Below are 21,200 nucleotides of genomic sequence, written 5' to 3' on the forward strand. Positions count from 1 at the left end.
GGGTGAAACACAACAGAGCATTCTCACTCTGTTATTTGCTTGCATTTTTTTCCTTTAGTTTTTCTTTTTTCTTCCTTCTTGATCTCTCTTGCGCAACCAGAACACTATATATTTACATACATATTGGATCTGACATGTATTGGACTACCTGCCAGATAGGAGAAGGGGTGGAGAGAAAGGGAAAATTTGCAACAAAAGGTTATGCAAGGATCAATGTTGGAAAAATTACCCCTGCATATGCTCTGTAAATAAAAAGCTTTAATAAAAACAAACAAATAAAAATACAATATAACATAAATAATGTCAACCTATGGTTTCTAAGTCAATATATGGCTCCCAGGGAATGATTTCTATTTGAGTTTGAAACCACTGATTTATATAGAAATATGAACTTTATTCTCCATAAATTTGTCTTCCAAGGCCTCATGTGGTTATGGAGATAACCTGAGTTTTAGAAGGTTAGGCCAGTGGTACACAGGCTTTGGCAGCTTCTGCTTACATTGATAGAAAAAAAGCTTTTCAGATATGTTTTTCAAGAGCTGACCTTGCCATATATAATGAGGTTCATCACCAGTAGCTAGTTGGTAATAAACTTCTTGGCCAGGAAGCTCTCATGAAACAAAAGAAAAATCACAAAATGGCCATCAGTTTTAGGTGCAATGACAGTTCTAGAGTAGCAAAAAAGGGGGGAACAGGGTTCTAGGAATCCCCCGTTTGCAAATTGCTTCTAAGTTGAGAGGCAACTTGTCATAAGGAATGATGAGCTGACTTTGGAGACAGGAAGCCCTGGCTAAGGACTCACATACTGTGAGACCTTAGTTAGACAATGACTCTCTGGGTACTGTCTAGCAGTCTCTAAGGTTCTGAGCTGCAAAGAAGGTACTTATATATGATAGTAAAGAAATAATTTCCTCTCCAGAGAATTCCCAGTACAATGAAATCACAAGTCCATTTCCTATCCTATGTAAATATTGACTTTTTAATTGATATTCTGTTCAACAATTAGAATAAATGGAAGGAAGAATCCTTATTGTTCAGGCTAGCATATAAACCCAGAGAGCAGGTTCCTCAATATGTATATATTGGGCAGATGGGGAAAAATAGTAAATGAACAGGGTCCAGAATTGAATAGGAGAAGGAAAGTGGGCAAAAATGTTTCTGGGAAAGTATTCAATATTTTTAATGATCTTAAGTTTCTCTCTGAAACATAGACCCATCTTTCTCTTCTCCTTTCTTCAGTTTTCTCTCTTCCCATTCATTTTCTTTTCTTTTATCTTCAGTATTTGTCCGATGATGGAAATACTGTCTTTTCTGAAGGAATAAAGTTCAGAACATTGCAAAGGGGAGAGGAGAGGGATATGAAAGATACAAATTGTTCCTAGCATTTTATCAATAAAGTGTGCAGAAGTGTCTCTCCTCCACTCCAACTAGTGACCTCCCTGGCTTCCTTTAAATCTCAGCTAAAACCCTATTTTTTAATGGAAACTTTCCTAATCCTTAATTCTGATGCTTTCCCTCCGTCAGTTCCTATTTATCCTGCATATAGCTTTCTTTGTTTCTATTCGTTTTGCACGCTTTCTTCCCCATTAGACTGTGAGTTCCTTGAAGGGGAGGGGAATTGAGGGCAGTCTTTGGCCCCTTTTTGTAGCCCCAGTGCTCCGCAGTGTCGGACCCATTTGTAGAGTAACCATTTTTTAGTCATGTCTGACCCCTCATGTCCTTATTGGAGGTTTTCTTGGTTTGCCATTTCCTTCTCCAGCTCCTTTTGTAGATGAGGAAATTGAAGTAAACCGGGTCAAATGATTTAGGGGAGGCAATTGGATTGGAAATGAATCGGATTTGAGCTAGGACTAAGCTTAGCCCCCAGCCTCACTTTGTCCTCTGGTGCTTACTGGGTCCAGCAGGCAGTGTAGATCCGGTTGGCTGGATATGGCCCTCATGCTAGCGTGCTAAGGGCTGGAGATGCGGCAAAGGAAGGCAAAAGATTTTTCTTGGCCCTCTCTGTACTTAAGGAGTCTCAGATTCGTAGAGATCCAACTGGTGGCCAACCCTGCTAGGCGAGGATTTGCAGGTAAACCCCTTATCGCCTCTATTATGGCTCAGGACATGTTTGCTAAGCAGCGGTGAAAAGTAAAACTCCTGAGAGAAGGAGCTGTTACATTTTAGAAACAACCTTGCACCATAAGTAGGCGCCCCATAACTTTTCCAGGAATCTGAGGTAAAGCTCTGTCTAGCGCGGAGCCCCCGCATCTGTCAGAATTTCGTAATCCGCATCCACCAAGTGGCCACCGCACTCCAGGTGGCGGATGCGCTCATTGGCTGCCCGAGATTGCCTGGGAGTGAGGCTCTCTAGCCCCGGTCTCTATGGTTTGGGAAATCTTCTGGGCTTTGTGGGTGGGGGGCGGGCGGTGGGGGTGGTGATGGCGGTGGTGTCTTGACCAGTTCGCCGCCGCGCGTGCGCGTAGCCCAGCGTGTACCCGTGGGTAACTGCTGGCTGCCGCGGGGAGGGGGCGGGAAGCGTTGCGGCGGCGGCCGCCGCGGCCCGGGCCCTGAGAGCCGTTTGTCGGCTGAGCAGATCGTTGTGCGCGGGGATCTGCCGGTCGCCTTCAGTCCTCAGTGTCGCGCCACCGCCAGCCGCCGGACCGCCAGATGGTGGGGCCGGAGGATGCTGGCGCCTGTCCGGGAAGGAAGCCCAGACTATTCCCTCCGCCGGGGCCTGAGCCCGGGGGCCGCGACGGTAGGATGATCGGGGCTACTGGCGGCCCCGGGGGCGGCCGCGGCAGCTGCTGCCTGGAGCCGCAGGAGGAGGGGGAGGAAGAGGAGGAAGAATCGGAGGAGGAGGAATCGGAGGAGGAGGAGGGGGCGACGCCGCCGCCTCAGCGGCTGATTCAGCGTTACTTGGCGGTGACTGGCGGGCAGCTGGAGCCGGGGCTGTGCCACTGTAGTCCGCTCTCTGGCAGCCAGGCCGGCCGCCCCCCGCGCCTCTGCGGGGACGAGTCGGACGGGAAGCCCCCCCAGGGCGGCGGCCCGGGGTCCCCGCGCCCGAGGATGACCAACGGCGACTCGAGCTTCCTGCTGGGCCCGGGCTGTCAGGACCTCGAGGCCGGCGGGCTACCCCTGCCCGCCCGGCCCTGCCCGCAGTCGGCCCCGGAGGGAAACGGCGGCGGGAGCTTCCTCCGCTTCCCCCGGGAGCCGCGTTGCTGCCGCGCCTCCAGCTCCCGCCGCATGCCCGGGGCCGACTGCGGCGGCGAGAGCCCGCCCGACGGGACGACGCCACTGGAGGACCCTCTCCGGAGCTGCCGCCTGGGAGCAGCGGAGCCAGGCGGCTCGGGTTCTGAGGCCCCGCCACCGGCCGAGCCCGGAGCCCCCCAGCGCGGCGGGATAACTGAGCAGAGGACTCCGGGGGGGCCCCCCACTGAGCCGGGTTTTAGCTTCACAGACGTGAACTTGAACTCTCGCAACACGTACGAGGTGAGCCGCAGACAGAGCGCTCCGGACTACCTGGCCCAGGCGGGGCTTCTGCTGCCCCCGCCCGCCTCGGAGCTGGGCCCGGCGGGGGCTGCGGCCAAAGCCCGGAGGAGCGGCGGCGGCGGCGGCTTTGCGGACTTCTTCGCCAGGTAGCCAGGGACGGGGGTGAGGGCTGGTCACCCGGGGGGCTCTCTTGGGGGCCAGACGCGGGGGAAGGCTGTGGGCTTAGCTCTGGGCTTCTCCTTGGTAGATCGGCCACCTCTGTGTGCGCAGCCTGGGGGTGGGGAGGGGGAAAGAGGGGGCTATCTTGCTGTTCCAGCAAGTTTTCTGAAGCCTTGGCTACTATTTCGACTGGGATTGGGGTAGGAAAGGCGTAGCATCCCTTCCTGACCCCTCTCTCCCAAGGTATCTGATCTTTGTTGGAGACGCTACAGAAGGAGCTTTTGGAGGCCGAGGCTAGGATGTAGAGACCACCCTGACACCCCTGGGATGACCTTGGGAAAGGGACTTCATCTCTCGAGGCCTCAGTTTCCTCATGTGGAAAACGAGGGGATTGGACTGGATGACCTGCTTCCAGCTCGCATGCGACTAGATTTGTTTGGGCTTTGGGAAGTGGAAGTCACTTTGCAAGAACAGTTTGGTTTGGGTGGTGGCATAATTGGGTGGTAATTGGGGACTTCCTTAGAAATGCATTAAAGAGTGACCATGATTTTTGCCTTGTGAAGTCAGAAGTGTTCCGTTTTGCACCTTCAGATTATCTTTCTACTTTTAAGCATTGTTGTTTTGAGTCTTCTCGGCCCCTCCCCCCCACCATGAAGTATCCTAAAATAGAGATCTTAATTTTTCAGAATTTTGGGAAACAGCGACTTTGTATTTAAATGGTATATTATAATTTACTGAACTTAAGTTATATAGTTAAAAACTGATGATCTTAATATGTAATACTGTAGGTGTATAAAGTAGGTGGAATCCTTATTAGTTATTAGATAATTAGGTAAACAGGAGTTCAGTAAATATTGGTTTTAAAAGGTGAAACAATTCCTCTAGCAGATTTTAATAAACATTTTTTCCAGCCATATTTTGTTTTTAAACGAGAGCAGTAGTAGTATCCTTAACTTGTTAAATTCCAATCTTCCAAAGTAATGGTCCTTGCTGTCCTGATCCCATTGTCCAGGTATGAAAATAACATGTTAAAGTCCTGTAGTTAATCTTTTTCAAAAGCAAGCTTGACCTTGACATCATGATAGGGTGAAAAGAGAAAATGGACTTAGACTGGAAATACACCTCAATTGCTTATTACTTGGAAATGCCCTCCATGCCTCAGTTTCCTTATGGTGAAAAGGAGGGGGTTGGACTAGATGCTCTCTAAAAACCCTTTTCACTAAAATTTTTGACTCTCTCATTGATTTGATTAACTACTGTTTATGGGTACACATTTTTCAGGGTGTACAATTTAGAATATCTCATTCCCAGTTTGACTTAATCACTTTTGCCATTTGTATGAGTTTACAAAAATAATTGTCACATTAACCCAGCAATGATAACATTCTGCCTTAGTGTGGAGTTAAGTACCAAGAAGTTTATTTATGTATTTATATCTGTAGTTGCAAAAGTGCAATAAGTTTAAAGTCTGTGGTGGCAGTGCTTTAAGAGACCCTGAGATTTATTACTATTATTAAGATCTTTTTGTCTTCATTTCCAGTTCAGTTCAGCAAGCTTTATTAAACAGCTCTTGTATGACCAGCGTTGTGCCTGTTTTTTCTTTCTCTTCACAAATCTGTGTTCCCTGTGTGTGAAGGTTGGTAGTGTGGTGTAGGGGAGAGACAGGACAGATGGATGATCCTGCCTTAGATAACTTGTGAGTCTTAGTTTTCTCGTAGGTGAAATGATGACACTTGAACTTCTTCACAGATGACAGGATGGCCCTTTCTACTGAAAGCCCCTCCCCCAAATCCCCTAATCTGTGAAGAAAACATCATGCAGACTTTGAGGTTTTCTGTGGATGTGCCTTGTGTGTGTGATGGCGGCTGCCTTTTCTGTTGGAGGCATCCTAGTTTTTCCAGAGAGAGCTGGATGTCAGAAATTCTGGCTCTGCCCTTATTACCTTTGTGACCTTGGAAAAGTTGTTTCAATGCTCTGGGCTTCAGTTTGATCTTCTGGGAAATGAGAAAGTTTGATTTGGAAGATTTCTTTTAACTCCAAACTAAGATCAGCTGTGACTAACCTGTCATTCTTCATCTTTTAGTGTTGAATGGTATCTTTGGGCTAAAGAGATCTTAATGTCATTTAGACATCTTACAGAGGAGGAAGTGGGGCTTGGAGAGAAGGGATTGTGAATCGAGACACCTGGTTCATAGAGTATATAGTATGTACTTGGATGCTCTTTTTGTCTCTCCTAAACTTCTGGAGGTCAGGAATGGTTTCACTTCTGCCGTTCTATCCCCATGCTTAAGCAGAGTACCTGAATAAATACTTCTTGATTGAATGATTGCTACCTATGTGACCTGTAAGAAGTAATTGAACCTCTTTTCCCTCATTTCTGAAATGAAAGAGTTGGCCTATTATTTCTGAGACTCTTAGCTGTGGTTCTAGGAGTTTAAGTGGCCCAAAACCACAGGGACAGTGAAGGGCAGAATCTTGACAGGATCCAAATTTTCTGTCTCTGAATCTTCTGTCCTTTTTCTTGTGGTCTTCTCTCATCCCTTCTCTGTCTCCTCTCTTTTCTTCAGTTGGTCATAATATTAAACTGAAATATATTTCTTTGTTTTCATTGAATTAAAATATTTTACTTACAAAAGGATGAGTTGAATGTTTTGTAGAAAGGATACAATTCTTTACTAAGGATAGAAATAACATTGAACATGGAAGGAAGAGTTCTTGAACATATATACCTTTATCCTGAAAAGGAGATAAGTGAGGAAGGAAGAAGGATCTCCATCATACTTCTGAGGTGAGGTGTGGAATGTAGCTTTTCATTTCTTCTGAAGTTGAGTGTTCTTGACTTCTGGTTTGCAGTGAGTGGGATGGTAGAAGGAAGTTAAGCCTGACCAGTTTTCCACTTCATAGTGAGTGGATTAAGTGATCTCAGGAGATAGACTGGCTTATTTATGAGCCATGTACCTGAAAAAGCAGTAGCTGAATTTCTCAGCTGCCACTGTTTTTGAGCAATGAGGAGTTTGAAGGCAAACTTAACTTCTTCTTTTTCTAATAGCCAAGTTCCACCCAGGTCAGCTTTGTTAAAAAACAAAACAAAATTTTGTTTCCTTAAGATTTAAATGATATATCAGTGTATTTTTTCTCAGAAAACTAAATTAGCTTTGCCATTTACTATTGTGTCTTCAAATTTTTAATTTTTAAATATTTTTCCCCTCTGGTCCATAATTATTAAAATTATTTATATGAGAATGTCTTTATTTTTGCCACAGTAGTATCATGAACCCTCTTTTTAACTCACATTTTGCTAAGTCATTTGACACCTCTACTACTTCTTAGGATTACACCTTCGAAGTTGTTTTTGTTTTCAGACTCAGGGTTTAGGTTTTTTGTTTTTTGTTTTTTTTGCTTCCCTATAATTTGCTTACAGTAGATACAGAATACCATATATATATATATATATATATATATATATACACACACACACACACACACACACACACACACACATACATACACTTGTTGAACAAAAATAAGCATAAGCCTCAATCTTTATTAAAGTTCATAGTCATGAATAAATTATGAATATTCTTTTCTGAGGGTGAAAAGATACAAAAGTATAATATTCTAGAGCTGGCAAATTCATTTCTTATTTTTCTTCATATCATAGCAACTGATGACATGGATGTTAAAGCTCTTTCTACAGTTATTAGATTGAGGACATGAAGAAACCTTTATTCCCCATAATGATTTCTCTGACCCATACATGCAGATTTAGATGTCTCCCATTCTTTCTGTCAAAAATGTTGATGAGCACAGGAGGCTCTGTTGATTCAAAAATATGCTGCAAAGTTAAACAGATTTTTTAAAAATAGTATTTTATTTTCCCAAATACATGCAAAGATTAGTTTTCAACATTCACTTTTGTAAAGCCTTGTGTTCTATATTTTTCTCCCTTTCCCCTACTCTATCCCTCTCAAAAATATGCTGCAAAGTTAAACAGATTTTTTTAAAAATGGTATTTTATTTTCCCAAATACATACAAAGATTAGTTTTCAACATTCACTTTTGCAAAGCCTTGTGTTCTATATTTTTCTCCCTTTCCCCTACTCTATCCCTCTCCAAGACACCAAGAAATCTGATAAAGGTTAAACATGTGCAGTTCTTCCAAACATATTTCCATATTTGTTATGCTATGCAAAAAACAAATCAGTTCAAACAGGGGAAAAAATACATAAGAAAGGTTTAAAAAAAAAAAAAAAACACAAACAACAAAAGATGAAAATACTTTGCTTTGATCCACATTCAGTCTCCATAATTCTCCCTCTGGATGAGGATGGCACTTTATATCACAAGTCTATTGGAATTGCCTTGAATCACCTCATTGTTAAAAAGAGTCAAGTCTATCATAGTTGATGATCACATAATTTTGCTATTACTGTGTACAATGTTCTCTTGGTTTTGCTCACTTCACTCAACATCAGTTCATGTAAATCTTTCTAGGCCATTCTGAAATCATCATGCTAATTGTTTCTTATAGAACAACAATAATCTATAACATTCACACATCATAACTTATTCAGCCATTCCTCAGCTGATGGGCATCCACTCAGTTTCCAGTTTCTTGCCACTACAAAAAGAGCTGCTACAAACATTTTTACACATGTGAATCCTTGTCCATTTTTTTATGATCTTTTTGGGTTACAGAGGCAATGGAAACAATGCTAGAACAAAGTGTATAGGTTAAACAAATTTTTAAAAAGTAACTTTTGTTTTACTTTCAAATAACCTTTTCTGTGCTCCCTTCCTTCCCCAGATACTGAGAGCTGTCCTTTGTTGCAAAGAATAAAAATAAAGATCGGAAAGAAAGTATTTCTACAGGCTGATTGAAGGCCCATTTTTTCATAATTCTTTGGGACCAAGATTTCAGTTGTATTTTTTTATTATTTATATTTTCATTTAATTTTCAGGTTTTGTGTGTTTTGTTCCATGTTTCTTTGTATTTTACGTATTTGTTGGATTTCTTCATTGCATGAAATTTGTTTAACCACAGTTTATATAAACTGTTCTTTAATCAGTCAGCATCTATTTGGTTTCCAGTTCATTGTTTTGAGGTTTTTAAAAAAATCCTATAGGATTTGAATTTTCCTAAATTGTATTTTAAAAATTTTCTCCAGCCATAGTTTACCTGACCAAGTTGTTCTAGACTTCTATCAGATATATCTTCATAACTTGTCCTAGCATGCTGCTTCTCTTTTTTCTTGATATCTTAACAATTTAAAACCATTTTCTGTTTTCTATCTTCTTTTTCCCCCTCTGATAACACAATGATGAATAAAAATGTATTATATATTTTTTTATGTTTATAACTTATTCAGAGAGTTTGCAAACACAAGCAAACTATTTATTTTTTAAAGTAATTAATCCATAAAGCTTAATTAGCATGACAAAATACTTAACAGGGAAATCACTCAAATATTTAGCTATAAAAATTAGAAATTTTACTGTGAGATTAACTTGAGAATCCCTCTGTTAATGAAATTTCTTTGTCCTGTAGATGTATTTGTGTTCAAGCCTAGGAATAATATAAAGAAATCAATAACATTTTAAAAGTTGTTACTATTTACATGCTGTGAGCAAGACAATGTGCTTTGGATACAAAAACAAAAAGAGGAAACTATATTTAACCAGTTTTGAGTGTTAACTCGTAGATTGGTTGATAGTTACATAGTGCTTTCAGGTTTTCTGGGCCCTTTCTATTGTCTCCTGCCCCTCCTCACCTCGACTAAAGATGTCAGATATAGAACCCACAGTACTCTCTAAAGCCTGAACTAAATGAAAATGTAATTGGGGAATATTTGATTAATAGATGAAATACAGTAAAACATAGATGATGATAATAAGATTTTCTAAGTAGGTAGCCTGTAGGGACCCTTATGTATCCTTTAATGGTTCCTGTTTCTATTTGGTTTTGACTGCACTGTTATTGACAACTCTGTGAGTGACTATAGCTAGATAGTGAAGTGAAAAGAATGCTGCAGGGATTATTTCAGAGAGGTTTGGAGAGACCTACATGAACTGAGGCTAAGCGAAATGAGCAGAACCAGAAGATCATTATATAAGTCAACAAGAATACTATTTGATGATCAATTTTGATGGACATGGTTCTCTTCAACAATGAGATGATCCAAACCTGTTCCAATTGTTCAATAATGAAGAGAATCAACTACACCCAGAGAGAGAACTATGGGAAATGAGTGTGGATCACAATATAGCATTTCCACTCTTTCTGTTATTGTTTGCTTGCATTTTTGTTTTCCTTCTCAGGTTATTTTTACCTTCTTTCTAAATCCAATCTTTCTTGTGCAGTAAGATAACTGTACAAATGTGTGTATATATATATATATATATATATATATATATATATAGTGTGTATATATATATATATTGTGTGTATATATATATATATATTGTGTGTGTGTATATATATATATATAGTGTGTGTATATATATATATATGTATATATATATATATATATTGTATTTAACATACACTTTAACATATTTAACATGTTACCTGCCACCTAGGGGAGGGAGGGAAAAAGTTGGAACAGAAGGTTTTGCAAGGGTCAATGATGAGAAACTACCCATGCATATGTTTTGTAAATAAAATGCTATTAAAAAAAAGAAGAAGAATGCTGAAGGCATAGGAGTCAGGGAGCTTGATTCCAGCTCCCACTCTGGATTACTGCCTAGAGCATCATTGACACCTTTAGTGAGAACAGTTTCAGTTGAATGATGAAGCTAAAAGCCAAACTATAAAGAGTTAAAGACAGTGAGAGACATAGAAGTGGATGCACCTATTATAGAAAGCCTTCTGCAGGAGTTAGTCATAAGTAAGGAGAGAGAGAGAGAAAGATATATAGAGAGAAAGGACAGAAGGTGGTGGCAGTAGGTAAATAAATTGAGGGTTTTTTTTGAGAATGGGGGAGACACAGCTGTGCTATAGACAGCATTGAAGCAGTCTTTAGATGAAAAGCTTAAAGATGAGTGAGAGTGGGGATGAGAATAAGGGCCTGCTGGAAAAGTCAGGATGAAATGGCCTCTTTTGTGAATATAGAGAATTTTGCCTTGGCAAGGAGAAGGTGAGAGGGAACAAACATCTCTCCATCTATCTGTCTGATTCCCCTGATAATTGTTGTTACCCCTGTCCTTTTTAAGCTGCTCACCTACCTTTGGTGTCCGTGCAACTCCTTCCTGCAGCTACAAGTCGCTATAGCATGTGCAGCCGCCATACTGGTTGTCTGGACTTTTGTCTTACCACTGGACTTTGACTTTAAAAAAAAAATATTAAAACTTTTTATTTTCAAAACATATGCATGGATAATTTTTCAACATTGATCTTTGAAGGACCTTGTATTCTAATTTCCACCTTCTTTTCCCCACCCCCTCTCCTAGATGGCAAATAATCCAATATATGTTAAACATGTTAAAAGTATATGTTAAATCTAATATATGTATACATATTTATACAATTATCTTGCTACATAAGAAAAAATCAGTTCAAAAGGAAAAAATGAGAAAGAAAACAAAATGTAAGCAAACAACAATTAAAAAGGTGAAAATACTATGTTGTGATCCACCCTCAGTTCCCACAGTTCTCTCTCTGGGTGTAGATGGCTCTCTTCATCATAAGATCATTGGAACTGGCCTCAATCATCTCATTGCTGAAAGGAGCCACATCCATCAGAACTGATTTTTTAAAATCTTGCTGCTGTTGTATACAATGATCTCCTGGTTCTGCTTACTTCACTTAGCATCTGTTCATGTAAGTCTCTCCGGGCCTTTCTGAAATCATCCTGTTGGTCATTTTTTACAGAATAATAGAATTCCATAATATTCATATTCCACAATTTATTCAGCCATTCTCCAATTGATGGGCATCCACTCAGTTTCCAGTTTCTGGCCACTACAAAGAGGGCTGCCACAAACATATATGCACCAACAATGTATCAGTGTCCCAGTTTTCCCACATCCCCTCCAACATCCGTTGTTATTTTTTTTTTGATGGCTTTTTATTTACAAGACATATGCATGGGTAATTTTTCAGCATTACCCTTGCAAAATTTTCTGTTCCAACTTTTCCCCTTCTTCCCCCATCCCCTCTCCTAGATGGCAGGTAGACCAATACACATCATTATCTTTTTCTGTCATCTTAGCCAATCTGAAATAATTTGTATTTTCTCTGATCAGTTGTGATTTAGAGCACCTTTTCATATGACTAAAAGTAGTTTCAATTACTTTGATGATTCTGAAAGAGTGAGACCTCTGCCTATTCTAAACTCTGCCTCATTTAAATCCAGCTGACATGAAGGATGAACATCAACAGTTACTCTATCAAAAGGAAATGAAGTTAGTGATGATTTCTTGGTGAATTCATGTTGGCTTTTCATGATCGCTACTTCTTTTTCTAAGTGCTCAAAACCCATTCCCTAAATTATGTGTTTTAGGAGTTTTCCAAGAATAAGTCAAGTGGAAAGTTTGTGGATCTTCCTTTCTTCTTGTCCCCTCCTTCCTTCCTTTCCTCCCCCTTCTCTCCTTCCTTCCCTTTTTCCCTTCCTTCTTATCTTTAGTCTTCAAGCATCTCTTAATATTCAAAATATTTTTAAAGGTCACTATCAGCAGCTCCATAATCCTTGTACTATTTCAATATTTTAAAACATAGTTTTCCCAATGATTTGAAATCATTTAGGGTAGTTTAATACTATCTGGTCATCCTTTCATTTAACTTCCTTCTTATAAGTGTCATTCTATACTTTCCAGTCCAAAGACCTTTCTCCTTGGGAAAGAAACCACAAGTAGAAAAAGTTGAATCTTATCACCATCCTCCTTTTACTCCAAAGCAACAATCTTATTTCTTCTTTCATTCTTCTCTTGACTCAAATACATCATTAATAATATTTTGTTTGGAACAACTATTTATTATATACTTACAATGTAAAGGTGCTGTGCTAAACACTTTATAGATAATTAATTTGGAAATTGGGACAGGTTATATGACTTGCTAGGCTAACATGTTTCTGAGGCTGAATTTTGAGCTCAGGTGTTGCTGATTGGAGTCCCACTGTTATCTGCATTTGAGATGGTATGAAGGGAAAGTTGAGTGAAGAAGATATCCCAGCGATCTGAGTTGAAAAGGAGGGAGGAGAAAGCTTTCAGTCTCAATTTTTAGAGTGATATATGAGACAAGAGTCTCAGTTGAACAGGTAGGAACCATGGGTGGTTTGGAGAAGAATAAAAAAATTTGGAAAAATCTTGGTGAATAGATTTGAGTAGGAAGGTGCATGCTTTCTGGGGGTCTAAGAAATCTAAATGCAACCATTTCCATTGGAAAGCTTTCAGTTAACCAGGGACCTCACTTTAATGTTCCCTGATTTGCTTTAATGAATTGGAGGATTTAATTTGGGATCTGTGAACTTGATTATGATTTTTAACAACTGAATTTTCAATATAATTGATTTCCTTTGTATTCTTGTACATTTTATTCCATACATTTAAAAACATTCTAAAAAAGCGTCTTCACCCAAGGCATGAAAAGCTCCTGTTTAATGGTAATTAAGAACATAATGAGTTTGATTCATTCCAATTTCAGAATTAGTTAAAGAGTTTATGCAATCAAATGAATTTGGTCCTGTTTGAGGTGTTCAGGACAACAAACTGCCCCATTCCGGTTCCTTCTGATGCAGTTCAGTAGCGCTACTATAGGCAAAGCTTATTCTTTTTTGATAAAATTGTTTAAATAGTTGTGCAGTGGTGCAGTTATCCAGGGTCTTTAACGTCATAGAGTTGAGGTGAAAAGGACTTTGGAAATCACCTAGGCCAAACCCTTCATTTTATGGTTGAGGAAGTGGAAGCTTGTGACTTACAGACTTAGCTGGTTGCCAAGAAAGAAATCTTTGTTTGCTCAATTTGGATTTTATTTACGGTGCAACATTAGGAAATTGATAGGCACTTTTATAATTAAAGGCAGATTTGCAGCTTTATCATGTGTGATTTTTATATTTGAATATACTTTGACTTAACTTAGCCAATATTAATTATCTAAACTCTATGTGTTGTGTGATATTAGAGATAACTGAAAGAGGACCTGACAAACCTGGCTGTCAGGATATTGTGGTTAGAGGCTGGAGCTGGCCTTCTCTAAGTTGTGTTACTTTGACACTTTGGCCAAGCTCTTAACCATTTAGCCTCAGGGACCTCTTTTGTAAAATGAGAATTACAAAACTTGCACTAGCCTATCTGTGTAGTTTTGAGACATGCTCTTTTAAGTGCTGTGTAAACATGAAATAATATTATTATCACCTGTCTAGTTGAGAGATATATTTTAAATAAATAATGTAGAACAAAATTTGTGATTTTTGTTTCAGGGAATCCTTTCAGTGATTTGAATAATAATCCTTCTGATCCTCCTAAAGAGTTTAATGTAATTAAAACATATGGTGGCTTTTGGTGATGAGTTTCTTGGCACCTTAGGCATGCTGGTCCACAGACTGGTTATTTATACTTGAAGCTTTTCCAGGTTGGCATAAAACTTGTCAGAGCTTGCATTTTGACACAGCAGACTATGATGAGGCATCAGAATAGATCTTTAATGTGTGTATATGCATGTAGATTTATTTCTAAATTTTTGACTTACATGGTACAGAGATCAGGAAGGGGTTCATGTAAGAAAAGATGTTGGAATGGAATGAAAACATAAGAATACTTTGGCAAAGTGGGTGCGAAACATAGATACCAGCATTAGCAAAGTGGTGTCTCTTATGCATGATAGGTTTGATACACTTTTACTGGCGTGGATGGAGTCTTTGGAATGGAAAAATTAAATGAAAAAGGCTAGAAAGGAAGGTTGATACCAGATTTTGCAGAACATTGACTGCCCAGGTAAGGAGACTTGAACTTTATTAAATAGATAATGAGGAGCTAATGGCTTTTGAGAAGATGAATAACATCTGTGCATAAGAAAGATTATTCTGACATCCTTGTGAAGGATAGCTGAGATGGGGTTTTAGAGTTTAGGGGGCACATCTCAATCTGGTGATAGGTCATTGCAAAATTGTCCCTGTCAGTAGTAATATGCAAAGCATATAACCCACTGATTACAAATGGACAATTTCTCTTTCCTGAATCCATGTTTCCTTCATCTCTCCCTCTCTTCCTTCCTCCCTCCCTCCCACCCTCCTTCCCTTCCTTCTTCCCTTTCTTTTTCCCACCCTTCCTTTCTTCCTTCTTCCCTCCCTCCCTTCCTTCCTCCTTCTATCTTTCCCTTCTTTTCTCCTTTCCTTCCTTCCTCTCTCCCTTCCTGCCTTCTTTCCTCCCTCCCTTCCAAGCTTAAGAATTGGTACACTTGATTCCTGCCATTTCAACCATGTCTGAGCTTCAGGTTGGTGTCAAAACCCTTATCTTTTAGTTTATTGTTCATCTGCCTTCTTTTGCAGACTCCTTCTATGTCTAATGCCTGAAGGAGTACCAGTGCTTATTGAATAATAATTAATTCACCATATAACTGGAGTCCTGCGTTTCCACTGACCCTTTTGTGTTTACTTTTACTTCCAGGGCCAGTATAGAATAAGTGACAGTGGAATTGAAGAAACCTAGTAAATCTTTTTTTCTCAAGCTTTCCTTAGGCCTCCAAATCAAGAAAAGGTCACCCTAGCAACTGTGCTGCTAGTCACTCCATTCCTTTGCTCTGAGTTGTGTGAGGCAATTTGCATAAAATGATAAAGTTTACACTTTAACTGAGATCTTCAACTCCTAGTAATTTTAAAACTTGTTATGCTGACACAAATTTTCTTTTAAAGGTGCCATGTACTTTTCCTCTTGAATTTTTTGTGCATTTAGAGAGTAACATTAAAAAGAAAATCTAGTTATCTAGTTATTTTCTCACAATTGCCTTTGATAGCCTAATGCTCATCTTAGTTCATGTAAGATTTCTGCAGAATGGGAAGTTGAGGAATTAGAAATATTTTCTAATGATGAGTTGAGGTTCAGAAAGATTCCCTGTGATTTGTTCAAGTTCACACATTGTACTATATCACGAGAGCATCCTGGGGTTATAGAGTTAAACCACAAAGGGGTCTTAGAGATCTCTATCTTCCAGTCCATTTATTGATTTTAGAGGTGAGGAGTCTGAGGCTCTGTGAGGTGATGACCCGGGGTTACTCCAGAACTAGTAGAGCTGGGATTTGAACATGGATCATTTGCAATGTTCTTTCACTGTGCCAATCCAGTCATTTTATATATAATCTATTTAAAGCTTCTTGAGAAATCTGGTTGTCGTGGGTACAATGTTTTTCTTCAGTGCTCTCAAGTGGATTTTGATCCATGTGTGTTGTGAATTGATCCCTGTGGTGCTGCAAGGTGCGCTCATGCTGTGTCTGTCTCTCTCCCTCCCTCCCTCCCTCCCCTTCTCTCTCTCTCTCTCTCTCTCTCTCTCTCTCTCTCTCTCTCTCTCTCTCTCTCTCGTTTCCTAGATGATACCCCTTCCTCCCATTTTTTGTTGTTGTTGGTTTTTTATTTTTTGGTTCTGCTCATGCTGTCCTTACACTGAGCTATTGCATTTCCCATCTCTGTCCCTTTGTACAGGCAGGGCCTACTGTGCCTGCAGTGCATTTCCTCATCATCCCTTTCTAGTTTTCTCCTGTGGAAGGCCTTTCCTGATCCTCCAATTGCTAGTATTACCCTTCCCCATTTCCTTGTATTTACATTATACATTATACTTAATAGATGTATATGTTGAATACCCTGACAAAATGTAAACTCCTTAAGGGAAGTTTTTTTTAACTTTTTTTTTCTTTGTATTTTTGGTACCTGGCACAGTGCCTGGCGCATAGCCTTCAGGACTAGACCTTTATAGGGAATTCCTAAATGAGGAAACTTTGTCTGCCTGTTTAGTCCAGCACCTTTTCTGCCCAGTTTTAAAGAGTTGCCCAGATCAGGGCTTCTTAAACTTTATCCACTATTTGACCCCTTTTTGTCTAAGATTTTTACATGACTCTGGGTATATGTAGGCATGTAAATCAAACATTTATTGATAATAAATCATAATTGTATGACTCCCACATTCACTTATGAGATCCCAGATGGAGTTGAAAACCACAGTTTAAGAAACTGGGATACTTAGATTGCAGACAGGATGTGTCAGGGGAGAGATCTGAACCCAGGGCTTGCTGACTTATGAGGGAGACCAACTTTCTATCCATTATACCATGCAGTTTCTCTGAGCACCAATTGTGTGCTTAATATCTGATTGGTCTCGTATCAGATGAAGGAATTTTTAAAAAGGGCTTACTGTGTGCAATGCATTGTGGTAAGTGCTTAGGGATATATAAAGAAAAGCAAGTCTGTTATTGCACTCTGGACCCTCATATCATAATTGGGGAAGAAAATAAAGAGGCTTCAGCTGTAAGTCAAATGGAAAGGCCTAGAGGATCCTCTGGGGGCAATGGCAAAGCGAGGGCACCTTCTCTTAATGTTATTTTCATTAATAAGACCTTAGTACTTTCTGAAGTTGAACTATTCGATAATGTCAGGGACTTGGGTGGTCAGAGCTTTCTTTTCTAGTAGTTATGGCTGCCAGACTGTGGCAGGACTCAGGCTGGAAGCAGGGCCTGTGGTCTGTGGCTGCTACTATTTCCTGCCTTCTTGGGCTTTCCTGTGTGTGTGGAAATTTGTCAGGCGTGAGGAAGAGGTGAACAGGGGCTGAGGTGAAAGGAGCTTTGGAGTAAAGGGGCAGGGAGCAGCTTTCTCTAGAGTGAAATCTTTATCTCCCAGGGACTCTAGGAGAGGCAATGGTTGAAGTGGGTTGACCTGTCACATAGTGCCTCTTGCTTTTTCCTCATGTTGTCTTGCTGCTTCAGCTGGTTCTCATTGTGGCGGTTATCAGGACCAGAAACAGGTATGGTGATCCGACTCTCCCCCATCCTCCACAATCACATTACTTCTTGTTGTCTGGCACATAGGTGCTCCACAGATGCCAGAGACTCCTCTCCTGTGCCTCTTCTCCACCTTTTTCTCAAGTCAAATGGCTGTTCAGGGGCTCATAAACAAACTTCCAGCAGTGCTAACCTTAACTGGGTCCTCTTCTGCCTCTGTCTAGACAAAATGCAAAATTGTGCCTTGATATTATTAAATATGTAAATATTCTTCATTTATTATTATTTTCTCCAGACTGAACACTTTCTGTTATTTCATGGTTGATGCCACATTATTCTTCCTTTTTCTGGATGCATATAGTAGAAGTGTCCTCCTTTGAAAAAGAGATACACTGACTAGAAAATAGTATTATAGATGTGGTCTGACTAGCCTAGTATAAAAATAGAACTATTATTACTTCATGTGATCTAGACACTAATGATAATAACAACATACACATTATTTGATTCTCAGCATGTTCAAATTAGTCATCTTCTAAACCCACCTTTCCTCTAAAGTTTTTTGTTTCCATTGAGAGAATCTGTAGGCCCTCCTAGTTTGCCTAGGCTTGTAACCCAGGAGTAAGTCTTGATTATTTTTGTCTTAATGCCTTTTGCTATCTTATAAGAAAAAAAAAAAAAAAGAATGGTTGAATCTTGTTGATTTTTATCTCCCTAACAATCTCTTTGCTTACATGGGCTGCCATCTGAATTGAGGTCCTTATCTTCTCTCACCCAGGTAATTGTAATCATTTTCCTGCACCCAGTTTTATCCTTCTCCAAATAGTTTTCTATACATCTACTAAAATAATATCTTCTTGAGATGCAGGCCTGACCTTATTCCTGTTTAAAAACAAAAACAGAACACTTTAGTGGCTACCTGCCATTCTTGGGGTAACAGACCATGTGAAACTTTTCACTGGCTTGCTATACCCAAATCTCCTTCCCCTAAATCTATACTGTGGTTAAACTGGCCTCTTATTCTCTGTACCAGCCTCTGCGTATATGCTCTCTGCCCTACACCTGAACAATGGCCTCCCTCCTTATTTCTACTTTATAGGATTTTGTTTTTCCTTTAAACCTTGATGCCAGCTCCTCCAGGAAGCTTCTCTTGATATTCTCCATCAGTAAATATTCTCTCCTGTCTCATTTTTTCCTAGAACACTTTGTTTGGATTTTTCTTTTGATCCATCACACATAGCCTTGTATTAAACTTATCAGAGTATGTCATATTCCTACTCTAGCTCCCTCAGTAGAACATGGCTTTCTTAAAGGAGATGTCATTTTTTAGTCTTTGTGTCCCCAGTGCCAGACATAATGCCTTGCACATAGAAAGTGTTTCATGTTTATGAACTTGAATTGCTTTAACAAAGCCCTTCCGTAATCTTGCTCTGTGAATATAAATACAATTATCCAGATAGAAGGAAACTGAAGTGTTAATTCTTAAATTAAATGATTAACTTTTTGGTAACAGTACTGTTCTATTTCCTTAAATTTGTGGCACATCAAAGCTTCTAGATTTCTTTTTTTTCATACTTGCAATCAAACAAGGTGTCTTTCATTTTGAACATATATAAATACATTTTTGAATATAAATTTGTTTTGAAATTATCTTTGATGAATTTTTATATTGTTGATTTGGATCTAGCATTCTAGCTCATGGACATGAGTCATTTAGATTTTGCCTTTGATATTTTGTATCCCTTTTGAAAAATCTTTACACTTACTGAAAGAACAGTAGTTTGGGTGCTGAATGTAGAGGAGGCTAAACTTGTGTATAGCCATGAAGATCTGAGTTTGAACTTGACGCTGGCTGAGTAACCTAAGCTCTCTGTTCCTCAGTTCCCTCATATGTAAGATAGGAATAAAACCACTTACCTGCCAGGATTGTTATGAGGATTGAGTGGGAAAAACCTGGAAAGACCCTTGCAAATCTTTAAAGAAATTTAATGTTATGAAAAGTTCCAGCAGGAAGAGTTAATGGCCATTGAAAGGGAATTAGGGAAAGCTTTGGAGCATTTGAAGTAGCTTTTAAATTATGTGCGGTGATTTAACAGGTACAGAAGTTAGGGAGGAAAGAGAGACTCTTTTAGACCTAAGACAGAAGTGAAAGGCGTGAGGAGCATGTCGTCCAGGTTGGCTGCTGACTAGAGTATGTGAAAGGGATTAGTAACATTCCACCTGAAGGAATCTTTCCACTTTGACTTATGATCTTAGAACTGCCAAATTCGATGGTCTTTTCTTTAGACTCCCTGTTCTTTCAGTGGATCACATTGGATCACATTCTCCTTTTCCTTGGTCTGGGAAGCCTTCCCTAATTGACTCCTTCACTTCCCTGCCATTTCCGGTTCCTCTTGCTCTTCCTTCCTCTCCTCCTTACCCCCCAATTTTTCACTTTTCTTATGTTTACTCCCCAACACATACCCTTTGATGCAGGGAAGGCCTCTGAGCTGTTTCCCCAACAAACACTCCATCTCTCGGCTCTGGGCATTTTCCCTGGAATTCTCATGCCTGAAATGCTATCTTGGCTTCACCTACTGAATTCTTAACTTTTATAAAGCCAACTAAGATTACTTCTTTTACTGGAAAGCCTTCTTCAACCTTGCTTAATTTTAGTGCCTTCTTTTCTGTTAATCATTTATTATTTATCCTATATATAGCTTGTTTTATATATATTCATTTGCATATTGTTCCCTCTCTACCATTAGATTGTAAGTTTCTTGACGACAGGATTGTTTTTTGCCTTTTTATGTATTCCCATTACTTAGTAAAGTGCCTGGCACTTAGTAGGTACTTAATAAATGTTTATTGGTAGGTTGAATATGAATTTATAGAAACAATGAAAAGATCTTGGAAAGCTTTGCATGTTAGGCTAAGGAATTTAAGTATGATAGGATTTGTGCATATAAGTGACATGACCAGAAATATGCATAAAGAAAATAAATTTGACAGTTTTGTGAAGGGAGGCATGGAAGTAGAAAGACTTGTTTAGAGGCTTTTGTAATTACTCAAGCAAGTCATGATAACAAACTGTACTATAGAATGTTAGAAATATGAATAAAAGGGGACATATAAGAGGTAGAATCTGAAGAAATTTGTAACTGGTTACATATAAATGAAGAGAGACAATTGAAATATAACCCCCAAATTTCAAACATGATTAAGTAAATACATGGAAGTTATACCATTAGGTATCAAGTGAAACTTAATTAGAAACAGATTTTTTGGGGGAGAAACTCAGTTTTGGACATATTGAATTAAAGTGTCAGTATGACATACTGGTAGAGATGTCCCCTAATTGATTGTGGGTTTGGAACTTGGGGAGTGGTCAGAGATAGAGATGAATATTTTGGAATTGTTGCGGGAATATCATCTACTCTTATGTAGGCTTTCTAGTTTTTCCTTTAAAAAGCAAGGAAGTAAAAAAAATAAAAAAATAAAAAGCAAGGAAGTATCCCTGACACTAGATTGATTCAGAGGGTTACACCTCCAGCTTTTGACAGATTTCCATTTATCTAAGGGCATAAAACAGGCCAGCCCACGAGGAATCAGGGTCCTCAAACTTGTGAGATGTACCCATGTGGTCAAAGTCACTACATCACTACATCC

At 39.6% G+C, this 21,200-nt stretch overlaps 1 protein-coding gene across 1 annotated transcript in view; it reads left to right on the forward strand.

Annotated features, from left to right (window-relative positions):
* Window positions 1–250: 250 nt before the first annotated feature.
* Window positions 251–21,200, forward strand: part of TBC1D12 (TBC1 domain family member 12) — a 129,849-nt gene continuing 108,899 nt past the window's right edge. Inside the window, exon 1 of the mRNA XM_051981685.1 lies at window positions 251–3,617. Coding sequence (XP_051837645.1) covers window positions 2,650–3,617 — 968 coding nt within the window. The 5' untranslated portion in view covers window positions 251–2,649. The remainder of the gene's footprint in view (window positions 3,618–21,200) is intronic.

This window comes from Antechinus flavipes, chromosome 2 (assembly GCF_016432865.1).
Source record: "Antechinus flavipes isolate AdamAnt ecotype Samford, QLD, Australia chromosome 2, AdamAnt_v2, whole genome shotgun sequence".
Taxonomy (NCBI): Eukaryota; Metazoa; Chordata; class Mammalia; order Dasyuromorphia; family Dasyuridae; genus Antechinus; species Antechinus flavipes.